Below are 17,805 nucleotides of genomic sequence, written 5' to 3'. Positions count from 1 at the left end.
CTATGCTTAATGACTTTCATGACTCCCAGAAGGGAGCCACACACTCAGGTCGAAGTTTCTCCATCAGTAGGCGCCCACAGCAGATGACAGCTGCCTTTCATTGGCCACTCCTGTGAACTGTGTGGACCACATCTGACCTTAACAGAGCCCAATGACTATAACAGCAGAGACTCCAGGTTTTCTTTCACAGAAAGAGTAACAGTCCATTCTACTGCTTTTTCTTTTTTAACTCTTCTTTCTATCCTTCTTTTCCTTTTTTATCTTTTTTTTTCTTTTTCTTTTTTTCCTATCTCCTCTGACTCTAACAATGAAATTTAAATAGAAAAAGGTCTTTCAGTCTGTGGAGTAAACCACCCTTTAAAAAAATAATACTTTCGAAATAAAGCATAATCTTTTACCAAAATACTTCTTTCATTTTTCACATTGTTCTCTGAGACAATTCACAGCTACCCTCTATCAGCTTAAAACATTGCTCAAATTATTTTTTTTCCTTGCCCTTAGACTTCGTGGAAAAAATAAACTAAGAAAAATTAATGATTCAGAGATTCCAGAAGATCAGAGTGTGACATCCACAGAATAAGGCTCTTTGGATTGTCTAGCACACTTAACTTTTAATGCATTCATGACAGCTGTAAGCCTAAGGATCTGGCTAGGATGCTCACAACAGCAGCCCAGTGACAGGAAAGTAATAAATAATATCTGCAAAGAAAATAATTTAACTTCTGGAAACTATGTTTCTTAAAAAACAACCAGTTTTTTTAGCGGCATCATTCCCGCTTGACGTAAATGCTGCTCATGTCCACACCAGCGCCTCCTTGCTGGGTAGCAGGACGCAGAAGGTGCTGAGGTGCCACGGTCGCTGCCTCAGGGACTACCATTGTAATGTAAGGCATTTGCAGTTATGGAGAGCTAGACAGTGCACGCTAAGTAAATGCCTGCTGCAGATGCGTTAAGGCATAAATAGCCCAGCCTTGAGCTATGAGGAATGGGGAGAGATGCAGCTGCTCACAGGCCACCTTCAACCAAAGCAATTAAAGAGCCCATCACCTAAAGTGAGACTAAGTCCGCAATACTGCGAGGGAACGTCTAAAAAGTGAAAGCCAAGGCCACCGCTGAGACCCAGCGAGGCCCATGTTCCCTTCACTTAGACTCCAGGACACAGCCATACCTATGTGCGGAAGGTGGCATGGATGTCACTGTCATGGCAATGTGCCCCGTATGCTACCAATCACTATGCACATCAGAGTTCCAGGGGGTGGGGGCACAGTGATACCGAGACAGCTCTCAGGTGGCCTGCCCACCTCTGCTAAGGGGTCATCGCCCATATTGCACATTAACTAATTGCTGGAGCAGACTGGACTGGAGGGTGCAGCATTATGTGCGCTAAACCCAGACAGAGGGCTGCTTTGCACACTGCTAGTGCACCCAATCCTCTTGCAGCCTACAGGATGAGATGCAGCCTCTATCTGCCCTCCATGCTTAGAAGTGTCACCCTGGGGCGAGCGAGCGAGTCGAGGGAGAAATGCTTCTCTCTTAGGCAGATGGCCACATATCAGCCTTCCCAGCAGCTCCAGGGTCCCCACAACCTATCCTTTAATTCTCGGTCGCATCAAGCTGAGGCTGAATGTACGTCCTGGTTTTCAAAGGGTGGCAGTGGCTCTCTCCAAAAGGTGAAGTTACTGAAAGTGTCTGAACAGGGGAAGTCGCAGGAATGGCTTCTCTTTAGCAATGGGAAGACGTGGTCGACCACTTCACAGAGCCGCACATACCTGGAAGGTACAAAGCACAGTGGGGTCACTGCCCACGGAGACAAACCTGATACATGAAGGGCAATGCCAGACTCTGGGCTGCACTTCAGGCTGGGGAAGAGTATACTACCCCAACCCCAGGGAACAGCCAGCTACTCTGCCCGACTAGAGCCTGTCTAGCTTTAGGAAGTCACTAGAAGTGAGAAGGGGAGACACAGTATGCCAAGCCTGACTTCATGAAGAACAGACAGCCTGAGCAGAGGTACAAGGGATGAACAGAGGGAGGTCAGCACAGTCAGGGGCATCTGTCTGCCACAGAGGCCATGTGCAGGGTGTGGGGGGCAGGAACCACAGACAAGTCATATCTCTGAAGCAGCAGAGACTACTACAGTCACAGTGAAAAGGTGCAGAGCCTTGTTCTTATCAAAGTGCAAATCTGGCATCAATTCTGCCCTGTTACAGCTGTGTGGTCTCAGGCAGACAGAGGCCTGGATGTCTCCACACCCTGACTTCTCTACCGTGAAGGAAGGAAAATGAAAACTCTGCCACTTGCTTAGCATCAGAAACAGAATAACATACCCAGTGATTCAGCTGCATTTACTGGGGACCCCTCAGCCCACAGTGGACCATGTACACCTTAGTGAAGAGTCCCTGGCCATGGATCAGCACATGGATCAGCACATGGATCAGCAGGTCTGAAGCCCCCTCCAGCCTTACTTGCTGTGTGACTCTGGGAAAGTATCTTGCCCTCCCCTGAGCTTCAACCCCTTCATCCTCACAGTGTGGGGGGCTGGACCACACAGGGGTTTCCAGCACTCCCTACTCAGGGCATCTCCTCTGCCCCAGGAAGATGCTTCCCAGCCATAGCCTGCACTGCAGAAGGAAAGCAGCTACATGAATCAGCCTGGGAGACCTCCAAGCTCCTCCACACCATGATCCAGACACACCCAGCCCTCTCCTACACAGCCTAGACTTCTGTTTGACAGTCTCTGGGCCCCTCTCCACTCATGTCAAGAACCAAAAGAGGTTTTCCAAACTTCAGGAATTAGCATGTTCTTAGGCATGAAATGACTTATTCAGTAAGACCATGTGTGTGTTTAACAAAGGGCCTCCAAGAGACTTGTGAGAAACAGTGTACTCCACAAAGTAGGGAAACCTCCCTTAATAATGCACCAAGAATTATGTCTTTCCTGGAGATTAAAACAAACAAACACATTTTTAAAATACCTCCTGACTTGAAGGACTATTAGCCTGAAGTTTGTGGCTATGGGGGTGGGCGGCTCCCCACAGGGAGCTGTCCTCTGCCAGGCTGTGGCAGCAGGGCCTGCTCCATCTGGGTGGCCCATCCTAGCCTCCAGGCATGGGGCTCCCTGGAGCAAGGACTGCACATTCCCTGACTAGAATGGGAGAAAACCCTGAGCTCAGTGCTCCACCCAGTGGAGCATCACTTAAAAGTGTTCCAGTTCATCCAGGCTCCGAGGGAGAATACCTGCTTGGCTAGGACCAGTCACACCCAGGGGCCATAAGAGAACTCAGCCAGCAAAGAAAAGCTTGTGCTCAGTGACCAGTTCCCAGGAACCCACATAAAGTGGGGAGCAGAAAACGGTCTCCACATGCATGTGCATGCACACACACACACACGCACACCCCCACACTTTTATTTATTTATTTATTTATTTATTTATTTATTTATTTATTTATTTATTTAAAGAAAAGGTCATACCAAGTTCTGGGCCTTGGTATACATGCTTCCTGAAGATGGAGGGTTGGGAGGAGTCATCTCAGAAAACCTGTCTTATCACCAGACCAGGTGAAAGGCCCTGGCTGACCTACTACAGGATAGAAGGGTGCAGACTCCATCTCCTCTCCCGACATCTAGAGAGCTGCTTGAGGGCCTGACAAGGAAGCCAGGGTTCCCTCACATCTGGAACTGCTCTAGTCAAGCTGGACTCTAGTCTAGTTGTAAAGAAAACAACCATCTTCAAAGTGAGCCACTACCCTAGTGGTCTCTCTCAGAAATCCAGGCTGGCCTGGAACTCACTACGAAGCTTACAGTTAGCCTCAAATCTACAGCAATCCCCCTGCCTCTGCTTTCCCATGGTGCTGGGATCACAGGTGTGAGTTGTAACCATCCACAGCTAAAAAAAAAAAAAAAAAAAAAAAATCATGCAAACACCAGGAGGAATCTTTCATCCAACTCCCCAGATTCAACTTTCCAGCTTACAACAGTGTTGGGATCACTCAAGCCAGAGGCTGTTTTCTAGTTTGGTACAGATCAAACTAAAAGACACACAGCCTCTGAAGTGGATAAGGCAGAGTGGCAGGTCCTGCTGTGATGGTTCGTATATGCCCACCCCAGGAAGGACACTATTAGGAGGTGTTGGAATAGATATGTCACTATGGTCTTTAAGACTCTCACCCTAGCTGCCTGGAAGTCAGTCTTCCACTCGCAGCCTTCAGATGAAGATGTAGACCTCTCAGTTCCTCATGCACCATGACTGCCTGGATGCTGCCACGTTCTCGTCTTGATGATTAATGGACTGAACCTCTGAACTTGTAAGCCAGCCCCAATTAAATGTTGTCCTTATTAGAGTTGCCTTGGTCATGGTGTCTGTTCACAGCAATAAAACCCTCACTAAGACACCTGCCTAGGCTGAAGTACCTAGTAGGGTTAACAAGTGAGAACGCCATATGAGATGAGGCAGAGCCAAGAGTGATGCTACATGGACCATAATGCCATCAGTCAGGTGGAGACCTGTAATCCCAATACTAGGAGACTGAAGCAGGATTGCAAAGTTCAAGGCTAGCCTGGACTCCACAGCAAGATCCTGTCTTAAACAAAGCAATGCAAACAACAGCAAGCCAGGAACTGAGAAGGTCACCTCTACAGTACAGTGCGAGCCTAGCGTGCTTAAGGGCCTGGTCTCCATCCCCAGTACTGTGGGAAAGAAAGTAGAGCCTTCCGTGGTCTACTTGGGTTACATTTCCAATTGACATCCTAACTTGGGCAACTGAAGGTCTAGCCTCTGAACTCATTCCATTCTATTCTGCATATGACTCTAGCCTCTAGTTTAAGTTTTGCATCCTGAGGGATCTGACTTCTTTCTAATTGTCCAAAAGCTAAGCGGGAGAATAAAGATATGGGGTTGAACTCTATTTTTTAGAGGAATTAAAGATTAAAACAGGGCTGGAAGAGATGGCTTAGCTGATTAATTGCCTTCCCTGAAGGCATGAGGACTTGAGATTCTCAACATCCACATAAAAAGTCAGGTATCATTCATGCCTGCAACCCAGTGCTGGGGCATTAGAGACAGGAAGGTCCCAGAAGCTCACGGGCCACTCAGGCTAGCCAAGTGGCTGAACCCCAAGTTCAGTGAGAAACCCTGTCTCCAAAAAGTAAGAGCGATTAGGGAAAACACCTGGTATGCCATAGATATGAACACATACACATGTGTGTGTTGCATACATGTGTCCACACACATACATACGCAAAGATCAAACAAAGGTAGCAATGGCTACAAGGTCTGCAGTAGATGTTGATGCCTGCATTGGGACAGTGGTGGAGGGTCTGGTTCCAGGGGAGCAGATAATACTCACGAGCTGATGTTGGTCTTGGCATGCTCCTGCACCAGTTCACCCTTGGGGTTGACAGTGAAGATCCTATTCAGGGACACTCCCACGTGCTTGTAGGAATACACATCCTATGTTTAGAAGAAACCAAACGCTGTAGTATCCAAGCTTTACTAGTCAGCACTGCACCTTGGTGGAATGGGGACACATCAGCTGCCTTTCCTACCTGGGCCTTAGTTCCTTCAGTCAGGACCTGAGCTAACCTCCCACATCCCCTGCCAGGCTGGCTGGCATTCCATGGGCTTATTTTCTAACCTGTTTTCTCATTTCATAATAATCTGCCACTGGCTTTAAAGGCAGAATTTTCCAGCCGAGTTGTTAATACCCAGCTATATTTTATAGAATAAATACAGAACCTTCTAGCAAGTGGGGGTCACATACTCAACATTTGTGAACATTTCTGCCACCCATGAGTGTTTGCTGCAGGCTTTAAACTGAACCTTCCAGAAAGTTTGGGCCACGCATACCATCTCCACACATTTCTTTCAGCCAGGGAAATCTCACTGCATGCTTCAGGCTGGAGGTGCTGGACCCAACCCTGCGGTCATGCAGGGCTGTCATGGTGGTCCCATCATGGTGGACCCAGAACCTGCAGTGTCCTTGATTTACTAATTTAACAAGTAATGTGCAATTGCAAGTGGTGGCCCAGGGCACCAGCTTCAAAGTCACCGGCCAGCCTTCATAGAAGACCTGAGGCCATGTGTGACGGGATTTAATGGCTTTGCCTTAGCATGAGGCTCACTTCACATGGCTGAGGGACCAGACCTTTGTGGAAACTTCTGGCACCAAGGGCAGTGCCTGTGGCTCCACTGACCCCTCGGGTACTTACAGCAGGCCGGTTCCCAAAAGCAGCATAGAAGGGTTCTGTGTTTGGGAAAAACAGGTTTTTGATGTCTGTCAAACACTGGACTTTGAACTTTTCTGGCTTCTTCTCAATCACTTCTCTATTAAAACAAACAAACAAATAAGTAGTCAGTATGGGAGAACTTAAGCCTTGTTTGCAGTGAAGTGGTCTGAAAGCCAGCAAAGTTGCTTAGTGGGTAAGGATGCTTGCTGCCAAACCTGACTTCCTGAGTGTATTACCCAGAATCCACATGGTAGAAGAGAACTGCTTCCTGCATGTTGTCCTCTGACCTCCACACAGAGTCATGACATGTGCATACACACACACACACAAACACACAAAATAAAGAACTAATTTAAAATTTAAAACTAGCTTTCAAAGTGCAAACTATAAAGTTGGCCCACCCAGAAAAACAACTCAGAATAAACCTCACTCTCAGTACAAGAAAAATGCAAAGGACCAGCCATGGCCAAGGTATAACCTCAAAATCAAAAGTCTGTGTTAGCATGGGCCACATTCACCAGTGGACACCCAGGCAAAGTTCCAGGGACATTGTAATACAGAGGCACTGTGGGAAGTAGGTCATTACAGAACGGAGGACTGTCCTCTGCAAGAGCAGCCAGTGCTCTGAACTGCTGAGCCATCTCTCTAGCCCCGTAATAAAAATTCTTACATCAAGAATAGAAAATATTTTTTTCAAAAACCTACTTCAAATAGCTGGTCATGGTAGCAAACACCTGTAATCCCAGACCAGGAAGGTAGAGGCCTGGGGATAGACAAAAATTCAGGGGCTAGTATGGTCTACATACTAAGTCCCAGGCCAAAACAGGGCTACATGGTGAGATGCTCCCATATGGACCTCTACAAACATCCTATGGGTAGTAAAACAATGGTCTCCGGAACCACTGCCATTCAGTACTGGGCTTCTGATATTAGCCAGAGAATAACAGAAGAGAAGGTAAATAAAGGCTATAAAAATTAGGATTTTAGGAGGTCATTATTTATGCAGAAATCATCCTTATGTATTTATTTGATAAACTGATTTGTGTATACACACATGCATGCATACACTCATATCACATAGAGACCAGAAGACAACTTATAGGAATCAGTTTTTTCCCACCACATGGGTACCACAAATCAAATCTAGCTCAGCAGGCTTGGCAGCAAGCACCCTTACAAAGACTCATCTCACAGGTCCCAGTAATAGAGAGTCTGGGGGTGAGTTCAAAATAAGAAGTTAAGAAGATTATTGAAAGTTAATAAACAAACACAAAGCAATACACAAAAATCAGTGATGTTTATGCATCAGAAACAGGTGAGAAACATAATCACATAAATAATGTTTTAACTAAATTTGTAAACACCAAGAATCTAGAAATTATATAACAAAGATATGGTGGACTTTCTTGGCTAAAATTATAAAAACTCATTGAAATATAATAGGGCAGAAAATCTTAAATAAGCAGGCTAGATTCTTGAATTGAGTGATTACATTATATTGAGCTATGACTTCTCTCTAAACTAGTCTCTAGATTTACTGCATTTTTAGTCAAATCATAACAGACCTTTGAATGTTGTAATGGAAAAGCCACGCAGCAGAGCAGGGATCTGACACACCTCAGATGCTGCTGGGGCTGGGAAGGAAGCACTGGGCTACGATAGTGGTCCGAGAAGCCAGCTCTGAAGTGAGGGTGTATGCATGCATGTACATCTGTGTGGGCACATTAGGAAGTGTGGAGGCTAGAGATCAGCCTCAGGGGTCACTCCTCGGGTACTACCGACCTATTGTAGTCTTCAGACAAGGTTTCTCACTGATGAGACTGATTGACTAGTGAGGCCCAGGGATCAGCTGTCTCTGCCACCACACCCATCTTTTCCTTTACATGGAGATGCCATATTATGACAACATCTCTTATATCCTATGGAACTTTTGCTGGAGCTCACAGCCAGAGTTAATAATATACCTTGAGGTCACTTAAGACTTAAGAGTGCCATCCTACTGTGTGCTCAGCCTGTTTGTTTGATCTGCCTTTGCGAGAACAATGTAGTAGCTACCTTATTTGCATGTACTCTCTTTTTACAACCTAAGTTAATGTATAGCTGTAATCTTAATTTATGTACACTTCCATGCCTCTGACCCAGAGTAATACACATGTGTATTTGTATGTTGCAACAATAATTTCCCCAAAACAGCAAAAACAGGGGTTGAAAGCCATCTTATCCACCATAAATGTTGATCACAACATTTGGATATTGCTTAATAAGCAACGATATTTGTAATCTGGGTCAATCAGGGTCAGCTGGAGCCAGTGACTTAATCCCTTGTAAAGGTCTGTTAAACATTTCTATAAAGTATCCCTCGCTCCTTCCTCAAGTGATGCTTTCTATGAATGCAGACAATGAAGGCAGAGCAAAAACCCTTGGCTAGGAACAGAGGCATATACATACACAAACAGGGAGAGATTCACAAGTCTGGCAGGCACAGACTCAGATATAGGACCGACAGGCAAGAGGACAGAAGACACAGGGAAAAGAAAGTGGAAACTGGAATCGTTCTTGATTAGATGACACCAAAGGGAATGATTTCCTTCATTATTGAAAGACTAACTCATTATTGGTGACTCTGAGTTTATTATTTAACACATTCAAAGTGACTACATTTTGGTGCCTTGTGTGAGGAATCTTCAATGATTTAATATATACACATGGCTTCTAGGGCTCAAACCTCCTTCGCACATGCAATGCAAGAACGTTTACCAGCTGAGACATGTGCCCAGACCAGTAGGCTACTCATTCTGCTAAACCCGCGATGGGAAGAGGAAGAACAAGGCTGGCCAGCAAGTCAGTGCATGGGGGCTGGCTGGCTGGGCAGTACCTGTGCAAGGCGGAGAAGAGGCTGCTTGGGCTGAGCAGAAGAGGCCCCTGTGGCAGCACTGTGCCCCTCTCGTTGACCCAATGCAGATAGCCCCTCGTCATGTCTGCCATCCCAATGGCACGTGCCGAACAATAGAGAAACTTGTAGCCATTCCTAAAAGATACAAGGTGGATACCCTGAATAGCATTATGGGATAAAACCTTTTGCTCTGTCGCCTTATGAAGAAAGGCCTAGTTGCAAGTGGCCTATATGTGAAAGCCTCTTGCTACATCACAGACTAGCCCTCCAAGTCCTAGCTAGAGTAGCACTCCTGACAATAAGCCACCATTCACCTGTTCTACAAAGCAGACCACACCATACTTCCCACAGACAAACAGTGTTTGCAGAACCCTTGGTAAGCACAAGGATGGCGTGACGTTCCTGGGCATGGGGTAGGGTGGTAAGACTCGTCCACCACTGAGAAGGGCAACACTACAGACTGTCCAGCCCAAGTCTCTGTAAAGTCTGAGGCTTTCCCTATCACTCCTCAGCTGCATGCTCCCAGCCCTGCATACAGCCCAAGATGGCCAGAGGTGCCCATGGAGCTCAGCCTGGCACTGCCCTCAAAGAGAACAGAGAACAATTCTTGAAGGCTGTCCTCTGACCTCCACAATCAGGCTGTGGAAACACACACACACACACACACACACACACACACACACACACACACACACACCCCAAAGGATTAAAAAGTTTTAAATCCTACAATTAGCCCATAAATAGTTTTAAATGATTTACCACTACCAAATTTTCCAAGACAAGCATTTAGACTGGGGTCTTGTGGTGGTCTGAATGAAAATGTCCTTCATAGGCCCATAGGGAGTGGCACTATATAAGGTGTGGCCTTGTTGGAGGAAGTATACCACTGTGAGGGTGGGTTTTGAGGTCTCAGAAGCTTAAGCTAGACCTAGTATGGCATTTGTTTCTGCTGCCTGCAAATCAAGACGCACAACTCTCAGCTCCTCTCCTTAGCACCATGTCTGCCTACATGCTGCCACCATGTTTCCCACCATGACAGTAATGGACTAAACCTCTAAAACTGTAATTAAATGTTCTCCTGCATAAGAGTTGCTGTGGTCCTGATGTCTCTTCACAGCAATAGAAACCCTAGGACAGTCCTCAACACAGCTATCTCAGTTGGACAAGATAAATGTAAGATACCTATAGTGATGTACTTGAGACAAGGACAGCATCCAGCTTCCAACTACTGGGTGCCCAGAGCACACAGTCATAATGACAATTAAAAATGCCTTAAAGAATGGTCACTCGTGCCTGAAATTTTAGCCCTTGGGAGACAGACACAGAGAGATTCTGAGTTCCCGGTGGGTCAGGGCTACACAGTAATCCCTGTCTCAAAACTAAGTCTCTAGACAGTACTGTATATTTAGTGGAGGGGATGGAGGACCCAAAGCTACCCTCAGTTGAGAAGCACTGTTGTAGAGAGAAGGGATTCTGGTCTCATTTATAATCCCAGAGGGAAAGGCAATCTTACCTGCCACCTCAAGAAAGCAAGCTCTACATCAAGGCCCTCTGCAGCCTGGTTACTACCTTCCTGTCCAGATTCATTTTTTACCCACCCACCTAAGACTATCATGCACTGACTCCTATCTCAACCGCTCTGCCCATGGCTAGACCCACCCAAGGAGAGCTTCAATCTGTGAACCTCTGCTCATCCATGAAGACCCAGCTCAAATGGCACCTTGTCACTGAAACCATCTGGGACACCTCCGGCCACTGGGGCCTAGTCACCCCTTCACTATATCCTAAACAGTGTCTAGTCAGTGTAATAACCCTTTGCCACCTTGTCCAGGAATTACTCGGTATCCTGGCCCTCCTGGAAAGTTGCTTTCCTTCAGCTATAAACAGATGCAGTTCTCAGTGTCACACAAGTGGTAGCAGATTGAGAACATCAGTGCCTCTAAACCACAGGCCAGCCATGGGAGGGTGTGGGCAGGGGGCAGCCTCGCTGGGTCATTAAATTCTTACCAGCTTCAACTTCTAGCAGCCAAATTTCATGATAGCCTCCGCTAAATGTACATGTTCTCTATTTATCCAAACACACATTCTAGATTATAAACAGTCTACGTAAATGCTGACTGCCTTTGTTGTCATTCGGCTGTGTTCAGCAGTCTTCCCCCTGGCACTTCCACCTTCCTTCTCCCAGCCACCTCTGACCCACCTAAGCTTCCTTTGGGAGCTGGCAGGAGTCACTGGGCACACGGAGCTTCCTGCTGTCCCTTCATTACCTCTCTTTGCAGCAACACACCCGCCTGCCAACCTCATAAAGTTACTCCATGCTTGGTGGGAGACATTCTGCATACTTAGTGGGGCTTCACACCCTGGTGGTGACAGAGGGTGACAGATGGGAACAGAGGACAGAGCCAGGTATACTTACTGGCTTACTTTATGGTACAGCTTTGCAATGCCCTGGTGAGTCCAATCCTTTCCCAGCGTGGGCAAAATGTGACCAAGAGTATCAGATCTAAACAAAGATGTGGAAAAACAAAAGCAAAAGGTTACTGCAAGGGGAGTGGCTTAGATACACTACTCATGCTTCATAAAAAAATAAATAAAATAAATAAAATTTATTATTTTATTAAAATTTATTTACTTAGTATGAATAAGGGCTGGCAAGATGGCTCAGAGGGTAAAGGTACTTGCGGCCAAGCCTGGTAGCCTGAGTTTGATCCCAACCCTCACATGGCAGAAGGACAGAATAAACTGTTGCAAGTTGATCCCTGATGTCAATGTTCACGTGCATGTATGCATGTGCACCCACAAAAATATAAAAACAAAACCAACCAAACAAAAACAACTAAAAGAAACAATAGTGTGAATAACTGAATGAGATCCATGGTTTTTTCAATAGAAAGCCCCAGGCTCACAAAATCAAGCAAGGTCACTACAGTACCGCTGTGGGGAACCACAATGCTGAGAACTGAGTTTGCCAAACCCAAGTGAAGTACTGCAAAGCATTCTAGAAGAGTATTCTCCAAAACCCACCATGTTGGAGAAGAATGTCCAAACAGAAACAAGCCACAGCCCTAGTGGACGCTGCTGAGGCCAAGGTGTTGCCCCATCTGTGCAGTTCCAGCTACACCAGAAACTGTACTCTGGGTCCCTTGATGCTCCTGAGAGTAAGACGGAAGCTGGCTGCAGATGCCACCACAGTCAAGCCCACCTTGTGATAGTCCCATCGATATCTGAGATGATGACTTTGTCATCCCAATTCCACAGGTAGATAGTGCCCTCGCAGCGACAGGTGCCCTGGTACTGGGTAGTGACACTGAACACCACATCATTGGGACCATTCTTCAACTTCAAGCTTTTCTGAAAAAAACAAACAAACAAAAAAAAAATCAAAAAGCCATGAACAACTTGTGTGCTTGAATGAGGTTCTGGATCAGGCATCGTTTGGCTTCCATCCCATGAGAAGGACACTTTGGCTTTGAACTGAACCTTTCCCCCAGTTCTGCTAAGTTCTCTCTTCTGTTTCTGGCTCTAGTTCTTTCCAGAGCTGGACAACCCAGCCCTCTCTAGCCCCATCTGTGAAACAACCAACCACTCTTTACTAGGCATTCTGCTGCTAACGTAATGCTGACTTGATCCAGTACTTAGAGAGTGAGTGCAGAGTTAAGTGACAGCCTAACTTCTCCTAAGTCACACCATTACCTAGGAAATGCAAAGTGCCTTGATGTAAGGACACAAATGTAAGCCAGGCAAAAATGTTTCCCTCAAAAGCATGTTTTTGCTGACTATCGTAATGACACATATTGGAAAAAGAGGCCTTTTAAATCCATAAAAAATGTAGACCGGGCCCAAGCACATCATACCAAATTCAGAAAGCAAAACCACCTTTGGTCAGTCTTGATATTTGCTGGTATACTGCTGTGGAAACACGGCAGCTGGCTGCACAGACCCACAGGTTGACTCTAAGTGTCCCCAGGGCCCTGCATGTGGCTAAACAAGGAATCTTTGCCCATTTAAATACCAGCCTATCAAAGCCTGCTCCCTAAGTTCTTACACAAGACTTTACTTATTGAAAAGCAGCAATATCTTCTCACTGGAAAGTCACAATTTAAAGTAAGTTAAGGGTGGGAAGGGACTCATTAAAACACATGTACACATACACACACACACACACACACACACACACACACACAGGGAGGGAGGGGGAACCCTTTGCTTCCTAAAATTCCCTAAATCCCCTCACACCTGCCTGACTTCCCTCAGTTTTATAGAGGCGTTTGGGTTAACAATCATCTCTCTCAAAGCAGAACCACTCAGGAGAGACATTACCAAGGCTCTCAGGCTCTGATAATGAGGATAAACGGCCGGTCAAAGCTGTCTCCTCCTTCTAGGTCAGAAAAAGAGCAAGTCAGAATGCAAAGTCTCGTCAGTCCATCTGAACAGATACAAAGTCAGGATGGAAACACAGGGTACTGAAGTGGGGTGTGAGGCCACCAGCAGGCATGCTGGCATAGGAAAGGTGCTAGGGAGGGCTAAGTGGGAGCAGAAAGTAGAAGGAACCCCCTGACCTGCAACAAAGCCCTAAAACTCTATCTGGCCATGACCCGAGGACCAGAAACACAGCTGAGTCTCACCAGCTGCTCCGACGTGAGCCGCAGGGTCTTTTTGTAGCTGACATTGGACAAGAGAGAGAGGTGGCTTGAGCTTGGCGGCTTGGCAGCTGCGTGCTCTTCATCACTGGAGGATGACTCATGCTTTATTCTGGAACACATGGTGATGTAATTAGGAACCACATCTGGGTAACCATTAAAAATGCATCAGGCCCGAATCAATGACTTAGTCAATTGGGTCCCTTGGGTGGTCATTTGCCATATGGCTTTAGATTTATCAATGAACTCTCCTTCAGTCCCCATTCATATACGGCTTCATTGTTGAGGGGGAGGGGCTGCCTCTCCCCATTCACTCCCCAGTTTGTGAACGCTCATCACTCACTGTTAACTAGTGTGATTCCACTCCTGGTGAGCAGGAATCACACTAGTTATTCATCCATTCTGGCCCAGAAAAGCACAAACACATATACACTCTCCTGCCTTCTCTTTCCACAGAAGGCTGAGGGTCAAGCCCTAAAGTCCAAATGTCTACAGTCCAAACACCATCGATACCCTCATATCCAATTCCAAACAATTAGAGCTTAAGAAGAGTTACCAGCTCACCCCACCTCTCCGCGACGCCTAAGAAATTACTGTGAACCAAGAGCTGTGCCAGCACAGAATCCACAGACCAAAGCCCCAGCTCTTCTACTGTCTCCTCCTCCGGGCTGGGGCAGGGAGTCAGAGTAAAACTCGGGCCCAGTGTCTTTAAGTGCCTCGTAGAAAGCAGGTCAGTAAATCAGTTGTTCCCTGAGCTCAATTTTACAGCTTCATCTCCAACCTAATAGTGTCAGCTCTGCCTCCCAAGTCTTAGCCCCATGCAAAGTGCCTAATGGGCTTGGAGAGAATGGAAAAACCCACATACCCAAAGCAGGCAGGTCCCTGATGGTCCTAGTCAGGGTTTCTATTGCGGTGAGAAAACACCATGACCCAAAGCAAACAGGGAAGAAAGGGTTTCTTTCAGCTTCTAACTGTCTGGTCACACACTCCATCACTGATGGAAGTTGGGGCAGGAACTGGAGGCAGGAGTGGAAGCAGAGACCACATAGGAATGCTGCTTGCTGGCTTGCTCTTCATGGCTTGTTCAGCCTGCTTTCTTGTACAACAACCTAGGAACACCTACCCAGGAATAAATGGCACTGCCTGGTGAGATGGGCATCCCCCACAGCAATCATTACATAAGACAGTATCTTACAGACTTGCCTACAGGCCAATCTAGTGGAGGTTTTTGTTGTTGTTGTTGTTTTTCAATTAAGATTCCCTCTTCCCAGATGTGCTTAGGATTGGGTCAAGCTGACAAAAATAAATACATCAACGAGCACACCAACTTTCTCATCCCTTAATACAAAGCAACAGGCACTCAGATCTCTGTCTTTCTTTACCTCAAGAAGTGCTCCCTCTCCTTCCAACATCCTCTCAACTCATCCCTGCTCTGTCCCCTGGCCTGCCTTATGGCCACCCAATAGCCTCCCATACAAGACTCCTCTCCATGTGTATCCATCAGGAACTGATTCAAACAGCCTCATGTTGCCCAGTACCAAGGAGTCACTAAGGGGAACACTCATACAGCACCCCACATCTGTATGGAGGCTTGGCTCTGTAAGGAGGCAGATATTGAAAAAAACAAAAATACAAAACAAAAAAGTTAATAGCCTGGCGATCCCTGCTCTCCACGGGCTTTTGCCTAAAGAGTCAATCACAGCACAGCTGCCAGGACTGGAGAAGTAATCCTGACAATCCCAAAGCTTGTATATAAGTTCTGGGATAGGCGAGGATGCTAAAGGAGACAGGCATGTATAGGCTGCAATTCCGGTTGATCTGAGACAGACCTGAGCTTGGCTCCAATTGGAGTACAGACAGCAGCTTGAATCTGAAAACCCAAGGTTACCAGGCCAAGGAAACACACGCCATACTACTTAAGATGAATTAATTATAAGTAGTCCTGCCTTTCATCCTGTTACCCTCATCCTAACGTCCAGAATACACTCAGTTCCACCCCTCTAAACCTCAGGATGCAGCAGGTAACAGTGTGCCAGACAGACACCAGAGGACTCCTCTCTGGACCTCAGTCAGCTCTCCCATAAAGCGGCATGCTCAACCAAAGTCCCTTCCCATTCCACTATCTGCAGATTCCATAGAGAACACCCAGGGCAGACACGGTCCTGGAGCGTGAGCCACATGACATACTCCAGACAAAGGCATCCTTGTCAAGGGGGGTGAGGCTGAAGGGCCCTCTCTGAAGAGGAAAACTTTGGTGCTCTAACCAGACTAGAGGGAAGTGAGATCTGAATGTAACTGCAACTCTTAGTAACAACAGATTGATGTGTGCCTCCGTGAGGGGGAGGGGGAGATGAGTGTGCAAGTTGGAATAGCTGTGATTTCCATCTGCCGCTTAGGAAAAGAACGGCCCACTAAATTCATGTGGCGTGCCATGTTGAAGGAACATAGGGAGGGAAACACAGACTCCAAAACCAAAACGGGAGTTGTACAGTTGGCTGCTGGCAGCTTTCCGATGGGCACATGGACAGCGGTTGGAGGCTGCCACCTTCCAGACTTAACCACTCTGAGTAGAACAGGCTGTTCCTAGGCAGAGCCTTCCACATCCCTCTTGAAGTGGCTCATTAAATGTCACTTGCTTTACGGTGGCTGCAAACGGCAACAAAGGGGCCCCAAGTCATTTGAAAAATCTGTGTTCAGATGAGGAACTGTGAACAACATTTAAGTTAGGGCTTGTCACAGAACACATTTTTCAAATGGCATTTTAATTATTTGTATGGTGACAAGCTGTTTGCTCAATTATGGAACTTTGGGGACTGTTCTGTCAGTCAAGTCTGTCAATTAGAAAAACATTCCAATGCCAATTTTTTTTAAAAGCATCCACATGATTCTGATAAGAGTGGAAGTCAGGGATGCCACCATAGATGAAGAGAGTCATATCCCTCAGGGGAGCTTCCACACATTTCAGAATCTCAGTTCCATTACACATGAGCCAGTTCATAATTTCTCCGGTTTGATAAGTGTAATTCAGAATGGTGCAGAGTGGGGCTGCTTTTATGCAACAGGAAAGACACGTCTCCACAGTTCAGTCCATACAGGAAGAAAACCCATCACAGCACACATAAACTCCAAGAGCTGCACTCCGTAAGTGTCCTGCCGTCCCTCCACCCTCAGCCCGCCCCCACATCCCTAAGTTCCTCCAAGGCCAGAAATAGAATGGAATTGGTGATAAGAACAGTGGTAGCACCTGGCACTATGTCCTCTGTGTCCCTGCCCATGCTTTTTAACAGCTCACTGGGTCCCAGGCCCCATCTCCTCCAGCTCTAGGCCTGGCCTGCAGCAGCAGTGTAAGTTTGGAAGACACTCAGCACATGGCCCATGCAGTACATCTTAAAGTAGATTAAAATACTCAGTTTAGGGTTGCCACATGTCCTTAGGTGACTATGGTCTGGCCTGGTTGGCCTGTGCACTCTCATCACCTTGTCACAGGCTCACTGTGAACATTCCATGAGGCTGACTGGGAAAAGGAGATGTCAGGGTGCCTGACTCCGTGTCACAGATGGTGATACAGAGAGGAATCTTGATGAGTCAAAGGCCACAGAGAGGCGACCTGACACCACACTTGCCCCTAAGCCCTGCTCTGCGCCACTCTGGCCTTTAGACACCACAGACACAGACAGAACTCTTGACCAGAATGCCAGGAAGACACTGCTGAGGCTCACACTACTGGGCATCTCATCCATCCCAGGCCTGGGCACAGGAAAGCACAGAGCAGCAGGGTAAGGACAAAGTGCCACCACCTGGGCACCAAGAGCAAACCCAGAGGGTCTCCTGTCTAGAAACAGCCCATCTATGCAGAACGTAGTTTACCACCAGTCTTCAGTTCTTCTCCACCCACCCTCTTACCCTACCTCAACCCCACCCCTAATTAGCCTTCTCCATGGTAAATAAGAAAGCATACCCTTCCTTGTCAATGGACCAAGTTTCTACCAACAGAGAATTCTAGAAATATATTAGTTTAAGGCACAGAGCTGTGGCCTGGACCCAGAG

At 46.7% G+C, this 17,805-nt stretch overlaps 1 protein-coding gene across 13 annotated transcripts in view; it reads right to left on the bottom strand.

Moving 5' to 3' along the window:
• Positions 1-214: 214 nt before the first annotated feature.
• Lpin1 (lipin 1) overlaps positions 215-17,805 on the bottom strand; it is a 108,600-nt gene continuing 91,009 nt past the window's right edge. For all 13 annotated transcript variants that reach the window (XM_076942107.1, XM_076942106.1, XM_076942108.1 and 10 more), the window contains 7 exons: positions 13,744-13,870; positions 12,321-12,469; positions 11,535-11,621; positions 9,101-9,253; positions 6,208-6,322; positions 5,346-5,449; positions 215-1,769 (listed from right to left, as the gene is read on the bottom strand). In XM_076942107.1, the coding sequence (XP_076798222.1) occupies positions 1,610-1,769; positions 5,346-5,449; positions 6,208-6,322; positions 9,101-9,253; positions 11,535-11,621; positions 12,321-12,469; positions 13,744-13,870 (895 nt within the window). In that variant the 3' untranslated portion in view covers positions 215-1,609. The remainder of the gene's footprint in view (positions 1,770-5,345; positions 5,450-6,207; positions 6,323-9,100; positions 9,254-11,534; positions 11,622-12,320; positions 12,470-13,743; positions 13,871-17,805) is intronic.

Source organism: Arvicanthis niloticus, chromosome 11 (genome assembly GCF_011762505.2).
Source record: "Arvicanthis niloticus isolate mArvNil1 chromosome 11, mArvNil1.pat.X, whole genome shotgun sequence".
NCBI lineage: Eukaryota > Metazoa > Chordata > Mammalia > Rodentia > Muridae > Arvicanthis > Arvicanthis niloticus.
Note: the sequence above shows the minus strand (reverse complement) of the source record. Positions and strands in the feature narration are given on the sequence as shown.